At 48.2% G+C, this 17,440-nt stretch overlaps 1 protein-coding gene across 1 annotated transcript in view; it reads left to right on the top strand.

Annotated features, from left to right (window-relative positions):
• Positions 1–3,398: 3,398 nt before the first annotated feature.
• Positions 3,399–17,440, top strand: part of TTLL6 (tubulin tyrosine ligase like 6) — a 34,458-nt gene continuing 20,416 nt past the window's right edge. The window contains 8 exon segments of the mRNA XM_059906417.1: positions 3,399–3,502; positions 10,957–11,178; positions 12,049–12,089; positions 13,091–13,209; positions 13,347–13,477; positions 14,980–15,136; positions 15,911–16,054; positions 16,659–16,744. Coding sequence (XP_059762400.1) covers positions 3,399–3,502; positions 10,957–11,178; positions 12,049–12,089; positions 13,091–13,209; positions 13,347–13,477; positions 14,980–15,136; positions 15,911–16,054; positions 16,659–16,744 — 1,004 coding nt within the window.

Consider the following 17,440-nt stretch of genomic DNA (forward strand, 5'->3'; position numbering starts at 1 on the left):
TCATCTGAAAACAAGAGAAATACCAGGGTGTTTAAGATCTCTTCTGATTTAACAAGACTTCTGATTCTGTGACTGGACACAGCTCTATAACATTCCCTAATACACTGCAGCATTTCAACTCCCTACTTCATCCCTGGTACATATACCAAGACTTTCTTTTGACTGGCACAGGAAGAGAGGGCTCCTAGGCGGGACCTTGGTTCAGGGGAGTAAAGGCAGGACTCTCTCTTTTTTCATTAATTACTTAAAGGAAGCATCTCAAACTGAGAAACAGAGTGTGTGTCAACTGTAGAGTAAACAACCTTCTGAGGGTTTTGTTATTGTCTTACTATTTATTTAGTCAGGTGGGTGCCTTAGGAACAAAAAGTGAAAACAGAAGTTTCAGACCTGTATTTTTTCACACACTCTTTCCTCTGAGTAGGAGCTAAGAGGAGGGGACATAGTTCACATTTTGCAACGACTGGAAGGACCCTCCAATACACTGCTTCAACCTTCACACCCAGGCTCAGAAAACCCCTCAGTATTTGTCATGCGGATTTTTCTGTTTCTGGTTTGTCTGCTACAAATCGTTGATGCGCTCTGATTTCCTGGCTGTCACTCTCTGGCCCTGGAGAGGTTGCCCAATGGGGTCGAAGCCTGCTTTGTTCTACAGTGGGGGCAGCTCTACTATTCACCCTGTGTTTGTTCTTGTCATCACCCCTGAAAGGACAGCAGTGCCAGGCTCTGGCCTATTAGCTCCCACTGCAGCCAACCCTCTCATAAATAACCCGTTGTCAGGGATTTTAATGGAAGCCCTCTGGAAGCTGTAAATCTTTGCAGCTCCCTCCTGCATCCTCTCCCTCATTTCCATCACAATATCACTCCAGAGGAACCAGAGACCAAAGTGTGAGCTTGCCAGAGCAGATTGGTAGGACACTGGGGAAAGAAAGAGGCAGGATGGGGGAGGGGAACCAAGCTGGGACAGTTGGTCTTAGGGAAGCATCTGCTGAGTGACCAGTCGATGACGGTCACCTGGGTACCCAAGGCCCTGGAGAGGGGGAAGGGCAAGATGGCCTAGGGCCACCTGGAGGGAAGAGGGAAAAGGGAAGAGGGAAGAGGACAGGATGGCAGAGAGTTTTCTGGAAGAGCAGCAGATGGGCTGCTGCTTCCACCTCGGGCCCTCCAGTGTGAATTTAAGTACCACGTAGCAGGATTTCAGTGTCTGCTTCGGGTTAAGCTATGCCTTTGCCTCTATCCTCCTGCCTGGTCAGATCAGCAGGTAAAGGGGCGGTGTCCTGTGTTGGCAGGAAATCTTTTCTCTACCAATTTAGGTCTGAAAGGTAACAGTTTATATGCATACGAGAGCAGTCAAGAGTGAGTAACTCCCCCAATAGCTAGGAATTAAGGTTTGTACATCAGTTTAATAAGGGGGGGGGGTGTTTAAGGCTTCAAAGGATGGAAGGCTCTGATGAGACTTATTTAGACAGTTTTTTTGGAATATCCGTGTATCCCAGGATGGTGCCTCCCTGACTGGAGGTCTCCCTGGAGGGGTGGGGGTGTTGCTGGGTTGTAACTGCTGGCTCTTGTAAACCTCTGCATTTTTCAGATAAGCGAAGTTCAGATAAGATTTCTTTCTGCATCTGCTGTAGCTCAAATGTTTCCACCTTAAAGTAAAAACCATCCTGAAGGGTTTTTTTAGTCCCTTCACCTGCTGTTTCTCCAATATCCTATCACAGCGTAGCATGAAGTCCTGGGCATAGTCACTGACCAGAATGTTCCCAATGAATCTGCTAAAAGCTTACATGCTCTAAGAAACACTCCTGGACTAACTCCAACATGCTTCACGTCAGAGATGTGGATTTTGCCTCTTTCCTTAGTTGTTTCGACTACAGGTTTTCTGAGATGGCCTTGTTTCTCCTTTTTACATGTCTCCCCTCAACTGCTGGAAAAGAGCTCTACCCTCAGTAGAGAGTAATGATCAAATCTTACATAAATCTTACTCCTTGGGACTAAATGATCTTTTTTTACAGGAGCAGTTACATTTCAGTGGCATAAAGTTAAGCATCTGGAAAAATTTCAAGAATGAAGAGGGGGCTTCCCTGGTGGCGCAGTGGTTGAGAATCTGCCTGCCAGTGCAGGGGACACGGGTTCAAGCCCTGGTCTGGGAAGATTCCACATGCCGCGGAGCGACTAGGCCCGTGAGCCACAACTACTGAGCCTGTGCGTCTGGAGCCTGTGCTCCGCAACAAGAGAGGCCACGATAGTGAGAGGCCCGCGCACCGCGATGAAGAGTGGCGCCTGCTTGCCGCAACTGGAGAAAGCCCTCGCACAGAAACGAAGACCCAACACAGCCAAAAATAAATAAATAATTAATTGATTGATTAAAAATGAATATCTGCTTAAAAAAAATTAACTTTAAAAAAAAAAAAAAAAGAATGAAGAGGGATGGACACAGGCAACAAGACTCCTCGGCTCAATCCATAAGGGAGTTTCTCCAAATCACTATGGTTCAAGACCTTAAAATCTATCCTTTGTTCAATCTTTCACCAATCCTGAATCAACCCAGGCAGAAACAGCCCTACTGGCTGCCAATCCTTTGCAGGCAGGACTCTGAGTTTAGACAGGTGGAAACGTTAGGAAACCACAATTATTTGAATCCAGTCACTACTCTGATTCTCCACCTGAGGACAGTCAAGGTGTTACTTCGAGAAGCCAAGACCCCTGAGCCCTCGGCGGCTCTCTCTTACTGGGCAGTTCAGTGCAAGGGCCAAGACCCCCCACACTCTGAGGAGAAGTCATGATTCAATAAGACTGAGCTGTTCATCACAGGCTTGTGATACCCATTTTACTGCTAAAGAAGCGAGGCCTCAGGTCACGTCAGCTGCCTGAGGTTACACAAGCAATCTGACATCTTGACTTAGGTCTCAATCCAGTGCTCTCCGCACGGCGCCTCCTGCTCCCGGTTTTGGCTTTTTATCCTCCGCAGAGGCCCGAAGGGCAAGGCGCCCCTAGCTCGGCGCCACCCGCGCCGCCGGAGCTCCGGAGCTAGACTTGCTGATGTGCGTCAGCCCGGACGTTCCAGCCGCGCCTGCGCACGACGCCCCGACGGCGCGGGCCCAGACGGACGCGGACGCGGGGGCGGGAGAGACCGGGGAGGGCGGGGACCTGAGTTGGGTGAGCGGTAGTCGAGCTTCGCGCGCCGGGAGCGCGGCCCGGTGTCCCCGCGTCCTTGGCGTCTCCCGGGACGACCTCGGGCGCTTCCTTCTCCGAGCGGTTAACTGGGGAACGGGAGGAGGGGCATGTCAGCCTACCGCAGGGGCCGGTCGAAGGCCTGGAAAGCCCTATATGCAAATAGGAGGGCTGGGCGGACCCCAAGTTAGGAGGGGCGCGGGTTGGGGTTACGGGTTGTCTGGCAGCCAATGGGAGCGTGTCTCCTTAATCCTTCGAGCAGGGGACCCACCAGTGTGGTTGCGAGCGGTACGGGCGGCAGAGCGGGGGCGAGACGGGAGAGTAAAAGTCGCGGGTAAGAGCGCCCCAAAGCTCGGTGCTGTCCCCAGGCCGCGGCTTCCTAGTGCCTCCCCACTGAAAACCAGGTTCTACATGTCCCCCTTGTCCCCCACGGTGCCCAGTTCCCCAGGGCTACCCCCTCTGCCCTCCGTGGTGGCGTTCTACCAGGTGGCAAAAGCCACCCGCACCGCACCCGCTTCCTCTCGGCTCCATAGCCCACCGCTTCTCAGCAGGTCTAGGTATCGCTCACCCTCTTCCACGCCCCATACTGAGTTCACTGCTAAAATATTCTCACACCCTTTTCTCATCCTCAAGACCCCCCATGCCAGGACCTTTCTCACACTGACCCTTCTTTTCCCAGCTCCTTACTCCCCTCCTGTCCTAGCTTTTCTCCCGAACCCGGGTCGCCCTTTGTGTGCACCCTCACTTCCTGACCTCCCTCGATTTCCCAAACCCGGTGCCCCCAGGGAACTGTCCCTTAGATACAAGAGATCCCTGGGAATCGCACAACTCTCTCCACCTCCCCCTTCCCCATCTTTGGATCCTTCTCTTGATAACCTTTCTTCCTTTGTCTGGAGAATCCTTACAGAAAGACACTGCTGTTTTTCTTGGCAGCACAGCCCTCTGCAAATAACCTACCCCCTTTCCAGCCTCTTTTTCTTTCATTTCCAGATGTTAGTTCTCACCCTCCTGAAGGAAAACTCTTCTAGGCTTGAGAAAAGTTCTTTGGGATATGAGCCCTAGGGAAAAATGTAACTTCCATTTGGGGATGACGCGGGAAGGGAGCTAACAGTTTACTAAGCACTGGTATGTGCCAGGCACTTAAATAAGTTATTTATTGTATACACCAATGCCACCATTATATTTTCATTTTACAATATAGCCCTTATTTTGAACCAAACACTACTTTAAGAACTTTAGAAATATTAACTCATTTAATCTTTAAAGCAACCCCATGAGATGAATATTATTATCTTCACTTTACTTATGAGGGAACTGAGGTACAAAGAAACTCAGTTAATCACCCACAGTCGCCCTTCTAGTAAGTGATAGAGGTGGGATTTAGATCCAGAACCATCGGCCTTTGTTAGTTATGCACTGCGTTTTGTGGAGAAAAAGGCTGGGCATGAGCCTGCCCTGAAAATTGCATCTTCCAGTCTTGCAGAATTCCTCAGTTTCTAGCAGAATAAAAGGTGGCATCTGAGTCAGCAAGATTCTTATTGTTCCCAGGGAATGTGGCCAGTCATTCTCAGCACTTACTGGCAAAGCCCTTGAGTACTTGAGTGCCTCCTCCCCTCCCTTGTTAGTCCATGTTTTGCTAAGGATCCCTTCAGGCCCTGTGCTGAAATTCAAAGGGTGGCTAGAATGAAAAGCCAAAGACCATAGAAGGCATCTTATTTTATCCTGCCTGCTTCAAAGCTCAACGCACTTTTCTGGATATGAAGCTTTTGTCTTCCTGGTGATTCTGTAATGATGGAGAAGACAGGGAATGAGGGAGGAGATAAGTACTGGCTTCTTATGACATACTATGTCAAAGAGGCAAAGCTGAAAGCAAGATCCAGAGGTCCTACCTCCACATCTTTTTTTTCCCCCTATCTACTTCGACCTTTTCCAAGGGCTAGCCACTGAAAGCCTTCAGAGGATGCTTCTAGGAGGGGAATGAGGACCAAAAGATAAAAAGGGGAGGGGAGTGCAGGAAAGCCTATTATTTGGGAGAAGAGAAGGAAAGTCACAGGCAGACACAGTAGGAAAACTCTTCAGTGCCGTATGCATTCCTACAGACTGAAAGAAAAGTCTAGGCTGTGAAGGTCAGGGTAAAAAAACTTGGCTAAAACTTGAAACACAACTACCAAATGATTCTTTCCTCCCATTTACAGGACACCCATATTCATTCAGCCTTGCAAAGGAAAGCACTAAACGTTTCCCACCCTTCTGCAATACCTTTAGAGCCAAGAAGAGTAGTCAACATGAATAGTCCTTCAGAAGTGGAAACGAGTCCCTCCAAGTAACCTGCAAAGTGTTTGTTTGCATGAAGCCATCCCAGTGCTCATCCCCTCCCCCTGGTGGCCAATGAAGGTCATTTTCATGCTGCCTAACCCGGCTTTGGTTGGCAGCCTATGCCTTGGAAGATCCCAAGATCAAATCCCGTACCAAAGTGGAAGGAAAATCAGAGTTTTTTCACTGTCTTAACTCTCCTACTTGGGAAGGTGAATTGAATGTGTCTCGTGTCATGAAGAAAAATTGAAGATGGTATTTTCTATGTTTGCTACATATATTTGTACAACATAGTGTTCTTTTTTTAACTCCCCAAATCCCTTGGTCCACATTGCCTGCCCACCTACCTGGCATAATGGAAAGCTATGTAGAAGGGCAGGAAGCTGGGGCTTTGATCCTGGCTCTGCAGACTTCTCTCCGGCTTTGTGCATGTCCCCTCCAGTAGCTGGGAGGGGAGATTTCAAAACCTCTAAAAAGCAAACAGATTGAACTAGACACTCTCCAAGGTCCCTCCCAGCCATAATATTCAGGACTTCCACTAGAAAATGTTCTAATTACACTCCAGCTGTCCACAGCATGGACACAGGTGAAAAGAAAGGAAAGAAACAGAGTGAAAATAAATACGAAGTAGGAACAATAGGGCTGGTCCCAGATTATGTCAAACCTGAGGCGACCTAGGCCCCTTGTTGGAAGTGGGAATTTAGAAGCACTTGGCTTTAAGGAAAACAATGTGGGACCAGCTGATTCTTAAGGGACTAAAGTCACCAAGACTGCTTCTGGGAGCTAAGAAGTCAGTTGCTTCTCTTTATGGTCACAATCATTTATAGGTGATCAACAGAGAGGAAAAGGCAGTGCGTGGAGTATAGAGGAGAGACAGGTGGTGGGGTCAGACAGACATGGCTTCTAATCCCAGCTCTGCCTCTTAACCTCTCCATGTTTCAGCCTTCTCATCTGTAATAGAGGGGAGAGAGTATCTGTGATATGATATTATGAGGATGAGATGAGACAGTATGTATATAAAGTGCTTTAGTATAGTTAATACCTGTTACTTGGTAAGTAGGTTGTAAATTGTATTTACTATTATAAGTGAATGAAACTAAGTGTTTTTTTTTTTGCAACGTGTTTTTTTACTTTTTGTTTGTTTGCTTATTTATTTATGGCTGTGTTGGGTCTTCGTTTCTGTGCGAGGGCTTTCTCTAGTTGCGGCAAGCGGGGGCCACTCTTCATCGCGGTGCGCGGGCCTCTCATTATCGCGGCCTCTCTCGTTGCGGAGCACAGGCTCCAGACGCGCAGGCTCAGCAATTGTGGCTCACGGGCCCAGCTGCTCCGCGGCACGTGGGATCTTCCCAGACCAGGGCTCGAACCCGTGTCCCCTGCATTGGCAGGCAGATTCTCAACCACTGCGCCACCAGGGAAGCCTGAAACTAAGTGTTTTAAGTGCCTGCTATATGAAAGGATGCAAGGTCGATGCTTTAAAAAGTGTTTTTAAATTTTTTTTTTTTTAATGCTCACAGCAACATTTCTATTATATAAATGGGGACAAAGAACCTTAGTCAGGTGAAACTAGTTCATGCATTTATTCATCCTTCCAGCCCATTCATTCAAGAAGCATAGAAACCTCTGCTATGCGCCAGACACTGTGGTAGGAGCTGAGAATTTAGACATAGCCTCTTCCATCAGGGAGTTCACAGTCCAGGGCCACACAGCTGAGAATGATAGGTAGCAATTAGTGAGCACCTACTATGTGCCAGGGACTGTTCTAAGCACATTGTATTAACTCAAATGAATTACCTCATTTAATTCCCATGGCTGGGGCAGGCCATTTTACAGATGAGGAAACTCAGGCAGAGTGCTGTTATGATAAGTAAATTGCCTGAGGTCACACAACTAGGAAGTGGCAGAGCAGGGATTTAAGTCCAGGCAGATAGATTCCAGAATCTTGAGTTCTTAGCCACTTCACTACAGCTGCCTCTTAGCAAGTGATTTAAAGCCACATCCCTGACTGCAGAGGCCCTTAAACTGGGATATAGATATAGTATCTCAGGATGCCAGCAGCAGCCCCCTTCCCTCTTTTGTATTCTCCTTAGCCTTGTCCTTTGAATCTGTGGCCCCACCTCTTTTGATTCCTCAAGGCTGCAAGACTGCTTTTGAACAAATTTTAAGGCAGGAGAGGAACCCCCCAGGTTAGCAGGGAGTAGTTGCTGGGACTGGGAAAGAGAGGTAGAGATGCGCAGGTGGAGGATGGGTAAATTCAGATGTCTGGGGTCAGGCGTGTAGCCTAAATGAGAGAGAAGTGATCTGAGACATATGAAAATGTTCCCTCTCTCTTAATGCTACTATATGGAAGATAATAGCACAGGGGCAGCTGTCACTTGGCTCCTGAATCAGGGAGACAATAGGGAAAGATAGGGTATGGGACAGGCTGGAAAATGGCTAAAGAGGGAGCCATTGCTCGGCTCTAGTTGATAGCTGGCGTGAAGGAATGGGGACCTGCTTTTCCAAAAAGGAATGGAGATCTAGATTTTTATGAGAAATATACATTTCCTAGTTATTGGCAGCTGTTTTTATGAGAAATCTACATTTCCTAGTTATTGGCAGCTGTTTTATGAGAAATCTATATTTCCTAGTTATTGGCAGCTGTTTTTATGAGAAATCTACATTTCCTAGTTATTGGCAGCTACTTCTATTTTACAGCTATAACAACTACCACCACCACCACCGTGGCCCAGTAAACATTTCTGTAGGCTAGATTCAGGACGCAAGCCCTGGTAGGCAACTTCTGAGTGAGCTGTTCTCTTTCAGGGGTTGGAGAGAAGCCAGAAGGATTTAGCCTTGGGGATGAAACAGGAAGGAAAGGGCTGGGAGAAGAGAAAGCCCCCAAAGAGAAAGCAAAAATAGTTACACGTGGCACTGACTGTTGTCTGCTGTCTTGCACCTGTCTTGGGTGCCCAAGAGGCTCTCGTATCATAGCTAGCCTAGTTTACAGGGGAAGGTGGGCAAGACTGCCATAATGAACCAGCTCCTGCAGAAGTATCAATACATGGGCTCCATCCCTTCCTTGCTTATGTGCCTGAGGCCCTCTCGTGCGAGAGTAAACGGAATTTGACTGTTTCTTTGTTCTTCTCTTTGAGGCAGACAAATATAAGCAGCCACGACTTGTTTTTACCACTTGGGCAAGGATTCGAAAAAGGGCAAAGACAACTCACAACTCCAGAGGCCGAATTCAGGGTCAGTTTTCTCTCCTCAAGTTAACATTAACCTTTAGGTAAACGGAGCCACTCCTCCTCGAGGGCTTGGTAAACAGGAGCTGTTGTGGAGGCCACCGGAGGGGAGCTGGCCGTTTACCTGGCAGGAAGGGAGCAGCCCAAGGTCAAGATTTCATGTACTGTAGTCCTCTTGAACTTTGCCAAGAATGTGCCTGTTCACTAAGAAAAACTGACTCACAAGGCCCAGGTTTCATCGTTAATTGTGCTGAGCACAACCCTTTCTCCCCCTGTTCCGGTGTCACCACAGAGGGCTTGGGTGTTAAGGGACAGCCCTCTTCAGCAAGAGAGAGAAACAAGTGGCAATCCCTGGCCATTTAATAACTCTGCTCTCCCTCTGAGAAGGGGCTACAAGCACTCAGTGAGATGGTATATGTGACAAGTCTTTGGAAAGCCTAAAGAATGATGCCCATGTAAGGGCTTATTATGAAATTATTCATAGGTAGCCTCTGAGTTAGAGCCCCCGCCCCCATTTTGGTTTGAGAAAGAAGCAGAGAGAGGTGGCAGGGTGTATTAATGTTAAAAAAAACCTGGCTGTAAGGTATAAAAGTTGTCTGGAATTAGCATGGTTGGGTACAGAGGGGAGGTGATTCCCAAGAGGTCGTGTGACTCTGGTGAGCCTGCTATAATTGCACGTGCTGGTGGTAGTCGAAATTGTTGGAATCCCTCTGGGAAATAACATGGTGATATAAATAAATAAATAAAAATATCAGAGGTTACATAATTTTCATATTCATTAACTTAGTAATTCTAGTTCTGGATAAATATCTTAAGAATATAATGCTAAAGAAATACAAGCTCTTCTGTACATGAAAGTGTGCATTTTAGAGCTATTTATATAATAGCAAGGTTGAAAGCAACTTACATTGCCAATAATAGGGCAATGGTTGGTTAAATTCAGACACATTCCTTCAATGGGATATTATTACACAACCATTAAAAATTAAAACTATGTAAACTTTGCCACAACCAAAAGGATGGTTATGTTATGATAGTAAGTGGGCAAAAAGCAGATACAAAATTGTTTATCTATTATGGTTACAATTATATAAGAATAATTATGCTTAGAAATTTAGAATAAAAAAGAATACACAAAAGGGCCAAAGTTGCTATGTTAGCTATGGGTGATTTCCCACACTGCCCTTTTTTGAACTTCCTTTAATGTTACAGTATTTCAATGATAATACATTAGAATAAATTATAATAAAGATATTATTAATATCTTTTTTAAAAGCCGAAGAGTTTGTGAGGAAAGAACAGGGTAAGTAGCAAGAGGAGAGAGGGACTGAAATAGTGAGGTGGTTGGCGGGCTTTGGGGAGGTGAGGAGAGGAGGGGAAAGCACCAGAAATTTGGCTTTATGGTCATAGAAGCCTCAGATGTGAAGAGGATATGAATCAGTTAATTGGGCCTGGGCAGTTCTGGGTACCCAAAGGCAGACTAAGCACATTCCTAAGGATTAGTGAAGCAGGGGCATTAAAAACCATGTCAAAAAATTTGATATTTGAAATTTCAAGCAAACATCACAGAAGTCATCATGGGGGCGGCAGGGGTGGGGGTGGAATGGGACCTTTGCCGGACTTCCTTGTAGGCATTTTACAATTTGGTCTTGCTTTTATTTTGAATTGGATGGTGAGGGAGACACTGTAGCCTCTTCTGTGGTTGAGGTCTCCGAAGGGCTGCATCTGGCCCCGGGCTTGAATCTTGTTCAACCAGCTACGAGTCAGTCCTGCACTCATGAGCGCCAGTTGTGTTCACTCTCAGGCCAGCGGATTGTGGGAGGGAGGTTTGGTGTGGAGCCCAAATAGTTAACAGACCTCCTCAGAGCACCTCATCTGCACCCACGGGGACTAACTCCCTCAGCTAGGGAGACTTAGGGCTTGGTTCTGAGGCTGTCTCCAGACACTCCCTCACTTTAATAATAAGATTGTTTATGGTGTGGTGCCATGCATAGCATCTCAGCTTACTTCTGAAAACCCCAGGAGGGAAAAACCAAGGCCAGTGTTGGCTGAATGAGTCCCCAAGGTCATAGTCATGGCAAAAGGTGGAATCAGCTCCCTGCTGGAGCACCAACTGTGGAGGTGCGGTGGCATTTTATAAACTGCCACCTGTTGTCTGGTCTCTGAGCGCTGGTCCACCGCCCACAAGAGCAAGGGAGGGGGTCCCCCTGCAGGTGGATCCGAGTAACTGCCACTCCATTTGCCCTCTCTCCAGGGGAGGACCAGTGTTTCCCCAGAGCTTCCTCCAGGCAGGGGAGATGCTCCAGTGCCTGCTTTTGGAAGGAGAGGAAGGGACAGACTCAGAAGAGAGAGAGGACAGTTCCATAGAAGATTCAAAAGAAATCGTCACCCTGGCTTTTGTGAGAGAGAACACTGGGACTCAAAATGGGCTTCAGAATGCCCAGCATCAAGGCAAGAAGAAGAGGAAGAAAAAGAGGTTAGGACTGAAAGATGAGGAATGGGGATCCATGTTGGTAAGAGCAGGAGGGACCTGGAGGGGGGCGGGCCTCGGCTGCTAAGGAGTGGGTAAAGGAGAAACTGTGCGGAGTAAAAATCACACCACTTTTGGTTCATATAAAAAGAACCCACTTTTGATAATCTGTTTTATAGAATCAAATAATGGTGTGTAATATAAAACCACTCCTGTCCTAATCTTCATTCTATTTGTGTTTAGAATCCCTTTAAAAAATTGTGTGGGGAGAGACGATTGATTTCCTTGTTTTAAGAAAGTACTTATTGTCCTGGGGATTTAGTACACTTTAAATGTAACAGAATCAAGCTGACTTCTTAGGATCTGACTGCAGCTTCCGCATTCTAGTTCTTATTTAATATTTTGCCATACCTTGCTCCATTCTGTAGGGGAATGAATTACTCCTCAGACTGATTAATGTCTGAAAGTTTGTCTGCTTTCTAACTCACAGCTTCCCTTAATGGGGGGGCAAGAGGAGGGAGACCATGAAGTATTTTGGCCAAAAAGATGTTCACTTCCTGTTCCCGATGGGCCACTGGAGTAAAAGGATTGAGGAAGCGATGATGTTAATATGAAGCTTCAAGCAAAATCAGCTATAATCACAATACAGGATTTCTAGCTCGTGGGCAGAGTAACAGTACTCTGAACCCATGTTTTCTGTCACTCTGCAACCCTCGGGATTTGTGTCCTCAGTAACAGGGATGGTCAAACCGGGCTTAGTGTGGCCACTTAGGTATCAGGCAGCTCCATGTGGGACACGATGTTTCTACGTGCAGTCACTTGTTCTGGCATGTGTGCCTGTCTCTGTCTTGGTGCTTTCCCCTTTCTCTTTTCCAGATGATTGGTGATCAATCTATCCAGCTGCCGATATGAGAGTGGTGAGCATCTGCATTCAAGGCACCCACCATGGGGACCCACTGGATTCCCCCAAAGAGTTGGGAAGGCTCACTCATATATTCTTTTTTTTTTTTTAGAAGTGTGATTTTTTTAAAAAAATTATTTATTTTATTTTTATTATTTAATTTTTGACTGCGTTGGGTCTTTGTTGCTGCCCAGGCTTTCTCTAGTTGCGGCGAGCGGGGGCTACTCTTTGTTGCAGTGCGCGGGCTTCTTACTGCGGTGGCTTCTCTTGTTGTAGAGCACGGCCTCTACGCTCATGGGTTCTAGAGCGCAGGCTCAGTAGTTGTGGTGCACGGGCTTAGTTGCTCCGCAGCATGTGGGATCTTCCCGGACCAGGGCTTGAACCCATGTCCCCTGCATTGGTAGGCTGATTCTTAACCACTGCACCACCAGGGAATTCCACTATTTTCATTTCGAATTTGGGTGCTTTAGTTTGGTCCTGACTCTCCTGGTCACTGCAGGCACTTCTTCCTTTCCAGGCTCTTGAAGGCATTTGAGTTTGTGTTGGAGTCAGCTCCCAGTTATTAAAATTAATAGGGACCGGGGAAGAAGGACGTGATAGCATATATATGGTTTTGAAATACACTGCATAGTTTTTTCTGTCAATTTACCTTGCTAATTAAGCTTGGCTCTGGCCGACATTAAGGATCAGTTTATATCCCCTGAACATTCAGTGCTAGTGCTTGGAGGAAAGCCAGAGGCCTACTTCCTGGCAAGGGTGGGTGAAACATTCAACCCAGAAAACCTTCTGTGGAGATCACTGGGCACAAGCTGTGTTCTCCAGGAGCTTTCCACTCTCCGTGTTCCTTTCTCGGCAACGGTGTGTCCAGATGGGGCAAGATGGCTTCCAGTCCCAAGGAGCCCAGTTGTCTGGCTTCAGTGTACGGTCTGGGAGCACCTAGAAACATAACCTCCCCACCACGTGCTCCTCCCCCACTTCCTGGCTGACGGGCCTTTCTTTCTCCACCTGCCATGGCAGTGCGTAGGGCTGCCCAACAGTATGGCCTTCGAGAGGGAGGGGAAAACGACGACTGGACTCTCTACTGGACTGACTACTCGGTGTCACTGGAGCGGGTGATGGAAATCAAAAGTTACCAGGTATCTGGGTCAGAGCTGGTCCTCTGTGTAAGCGTGGCATCTACCCCGTGGTGCCCCAGTCTTATGACTGTCCCCAAGGGGAGCTCATGGGTACTCCCATGGGCCCCCTTGTTCACGACTTCCGGCTTCCTTTGCAGAAAATCAATCACTTCCCAGGGATGACTGAAATCTGCCGCAAGGACTTGCTGGCCAGGAATATGAGCCGCATGTTAAAGATATTCCCAAAAGATTTCCACTTTTTCCCTAGGACCTGGTGTCTTCCTGCTGAGTGAGTGCCCACCTGCGCCCCTTTCTCCACTCCCCACCCCCAGTTTACATTTTCCTCTTGCCCCCGATTCCCTGGTTGCTACTTTCCCTTCGCATAGGGTCTCCCATCTCTCTCTCCTCTTCAGGAAGAGAAGGAATAAAGGGTGTGTCCAAGGTTGAGAAAACACAAGGCTCTGCCTATAAAATTAGATGACATTTAGGGGCTGGGTGCCTTGGAGCCTGTGCCTGCAGTTGGGATGAGAATTTGTTCTGACCTTGAAAGCTGTTGATTTTGAACTTGTTCCAGCCTTTTCACTGTGCAGTTTCTGAATTTTTAAGGCCCTCGAGCATTTCTGGAGGGAGTGAGGTAATGGTTAGCACCCAGGTTAGGAGCAGGGAGGGACGCCTGACCTCTGACCCATGGCAGTGCCGTGGATGGCAGTCAGCTTTTTCCCATCTCTGGTCTCACTATATCCATCTGGAAAATGGACATCCATTCCTGGTACATAAAATACTCTGGACCACACCACGAGAAGCAGGAGGAATGTGAGATGACATGAGCATGACCTGGGTACAGTCTGGTGTTTGGGATGAGGTGGGGGAGTAGAGAAGCATTACCATCAGAATTATATTTACTCACAAAGGCCCCCCAGGAATCTCACTCTCCCATCTCCGCCCCCCCCTCCCCGGTGCTTTCCCAAACCAAGAGCCCCAGGGTTCCCAGCCTTTCCTAGCTTGTCTAGAACAATTTGCAGAGCTCAGCAGCAACTTCAAAGAAAATGTGTTTGCCATCGGGTTGACCGGCGCCTCCAGATTTCATGGCCACTAAGGGACATTGCAGTCATGTGACTTCTCCAGTGGTAACAATGCTCCTTTGAGTTAAAATGCAAAACAAGAAGTATAGCAAGACGGAGATTTATGATCCTTTAAGTTGGTTTCTTTCTTCTGAATATACTTTCTTCAAACTACGTTCAAGATAGTATTTGCCCTCTCACACTCTAGCTGGAGTGGAGGTGTTACAGAGGAAAAGTTGAAGCCCAGAGCAGGGGAAGAGACTGATGGATCCAAGGTCACATCATTTGTCAGGGCCTGAGTCAGATTCAGAGCTTCACACCTCTTATCTGCAAACTCAGAAAGCGAACCGCTTGGATCACGGTTACCTTTGTCGGGTGTGCGGCATGGACCAGCCCCTTGCCTGCATCATGTCATGTGTGAGATAGCTGTCATTGTCCTCATTGTGTAGATGACGGAATTGAGGCTTAGAGAGGTCAAGTCCTGGTAAAGGGCTACACCGCTGGTGAGTGCTGTTGCCGGGGTTTAAATCCAGGTGTGAATTCCCTCCAGAGCCCATCCTCCCTCTGCTGTGTGTGCTCGACTGTCTCTCCTGTAACCAGATCTCTGGGCATCTGTCTGTCAACTCCAGGGCTTTTGTCACTTTTTTCTTTTTTTCAAATAAAGAGCTAGCCTTCATTTTCACTGATCCCCCTGCTAAAGGTGTATCTCATTCTCTTCCTGCTCTGGTAGCTGGGGAGATTTGCAGAACTACAGCAGGTCAAGAAAAAATAAGACGTACATCTGTAAGCCGGATTCGGGCTGCCAGGGGAGAGGTATATTCATCACCCGGAGAGTGAAAGAAATCAAACCAGGGGAGGATATGATCTGTCAACTCTATATCTCAAAGGTACTTCCTCATCGTGATTATTTATGTATCATCCATGGCAACCTCAGGCTGTAGCTCCACTGAACCGGTTGTGAAAAGAGGGAAGGGAGGGTGGGGTGGGGGTGGAGCCAAGTCCTGCCTTGGACTTGGTGGGACCAAGCCTTTTGACCAGAGACGTGACATGTGCCTGGGCCAGAGCGCCCTTGCCCTTGCACTCTTGTCGATTGGTCTGGCGCTGCCAGGCTGGCCCCTTGCCTCTAACAGACGGCAGCTGGGAGAGCCCCTTGGGTCTGTGGAGGCCCCACCTCCTTTGGGAGAGGGGAGTAGCCCTGGAGAGATCATGGTAACCAGCTGTCCATGACTGGAGGTATAGCCCTTTACAGGGAGGGAGCTTTCTAGAAGGTACATAGGAGACCTAGCTGGCATTGCAGTCAATACTGCAACTGCAGGGAGAACTCTGGCAGAAGTGCGACAGTAGCAAGCCCTGAGTGGTGACAACATGTCCGTCATCACAGGACTTTTTCATGTTATTTTGTCTTGTTGCCAGGAAAGCTCTTGGAGGTGGTTACTCATGCCATTTGACAGATGAGGAAACTGAGGCCTGGTGTGGTTAGTGACTTCCACAAGGTCACATGGCCTAAATCCCCTTGTCCCCCTCCCCAGCCCTAGCCCAGCCTGGCCTCTGTAACGCAGGTTACACTGGAGCTGAAGCCACGAAAACAAGACAGGGTGCTAATGGGCTTCAAGTCTGGGTTCCCCCTCTGACGCCGTGTGGCTTCTGTTCTCTCCTCCCAGCCCTTTATCATCGACGGGTTCAAGTTTGACCTGCGGATTTACGTGCTCATGACATCCTGTGACCCTCTCAGGATTTTTGTGTACAATGAAGGACTGGCACGCTTTGCCACCACCTCCTACTCCCACCCCTGCCCAGACAACCTGGTGAGTTCGGGGACACGCTGCCTCCCCCTCCTCTCTTAGCTGGTAAAAAATCCTAGTTACACCTACCTTCTCAAGGCATGGTGGACGTGGCTGTCACTTGCTGAACTGTGGTTTACTATGTGCCAGGCTGTATCTCTGCTTTCGTTTAACCCTCCCAAGAGCCCTCAGAGATAGGGATTATCATCTCCAGTTTACAGATAAGGAAATTAAAATCCAGTTATAAGGGACTTGTCCAAGGTCACAGAACTAGGAAGAGGTGAGGTGGGGACTCGTGGCCTGACTGCAAAGCCACAGTTCCGTGGTGCTCAAGGAAAGAAGGATGTGGGCAAGCCCCCAGCCCTCCCCCAACATCCCCAGGCCCTCAGGGCTCCTGAAGTCCCCCCTCAGCAGAGCGCCACCCAACCTCAGGAGGAGCCGGAGTTTATTATGCTCCAGGCTGTAGGATACCCCTTCTTACTTCCTCTGTTTTGCCAGTGTAAGTAAGCCCTAAGACGCCCCCTTTCTCTTCCATCTCTTTAAGCCCCAGGGGCCATGGAAGGGCACAGAGAAGAAGTGGAAGGCTGCCCTTCCTCCTGACCCCACAGACTTGTGTCTCTTTCCCCAGGACGATATCTGCATGCACCTGACTAATTATTCCATTAATAAGCACAGTTCCAATTTCCTTCGAGATGCTCACTCTGGCAGCAAGAGGTAAGGAAGCGGCTTCCCTTCTCTTTTCTTTCCCTACTGGGCTCTGAGCTGCTCTCTGAGATTCTATCCAAACCCTGTCAGTCGCCATCAGTGTTTCCATCTTGGGTCACATGGTGTCAGAAGAGACTCCTTAGTCTCTGCCCTCTGGCTGTTAATCATTAAAAGAAGGCCACACCATAAACCCTAGGAGGTTGGGAGGAGGAGAGATAAACACGAACTGTTTCCTCAGCAGGATACACACACACACACCAAAACATACTCTTATTACAGTTGGCCCTTCTGACATTTCTAGACCAACAGATATTTCTCGACTGCTGGTCTGACACCGGAGAAGGACCTGCCAGGCCTGTGGTTCCTGGGGTGTTGCTCCAACAGAGGTTCTCAAGTGATGTGTCACGACGCCCCTGCTCTTTCTCTTGCATCAGACTTAAAGGACTGATAAACAGGCAGTCTGTTTGGCTTCAGAGCATCAGAGAAGCACAGGAAATGTCATGACTCCCTTGGTAGCAGAGTTCCAAAAAGCAAATGGAAAATCACTAGGTTAAGCCTGCTGGAAGGGGACGTGTTGGGCTGGCAGGAGGCGATCTCCCCCTTGTCGGAGGGCGCTGGCCACCCGACTTTGCCCACGGCTCCCCCACTTCCTCTTTGCCCACCTGGTCTGTGGGCACCCTCTGGCCTCCTGCACGGTTGCGTGTT

Source organism: Balaenoptera ricei, chromosome 20, assembly GCF_028023285.1.
Source record: "Balaenoptera ricei isolate mBalRic1 chromosome 20, mBalRic1.hap2, whole genome shotgun sequence".
NCBI classification, from domain to species: domain Eukaryota; kingdom Metazoa; phylum Chordata; class Mammalia; order Artiodactyla; family Balaenopteridae; genus Balaenoptera; species Balaenoptera ricei.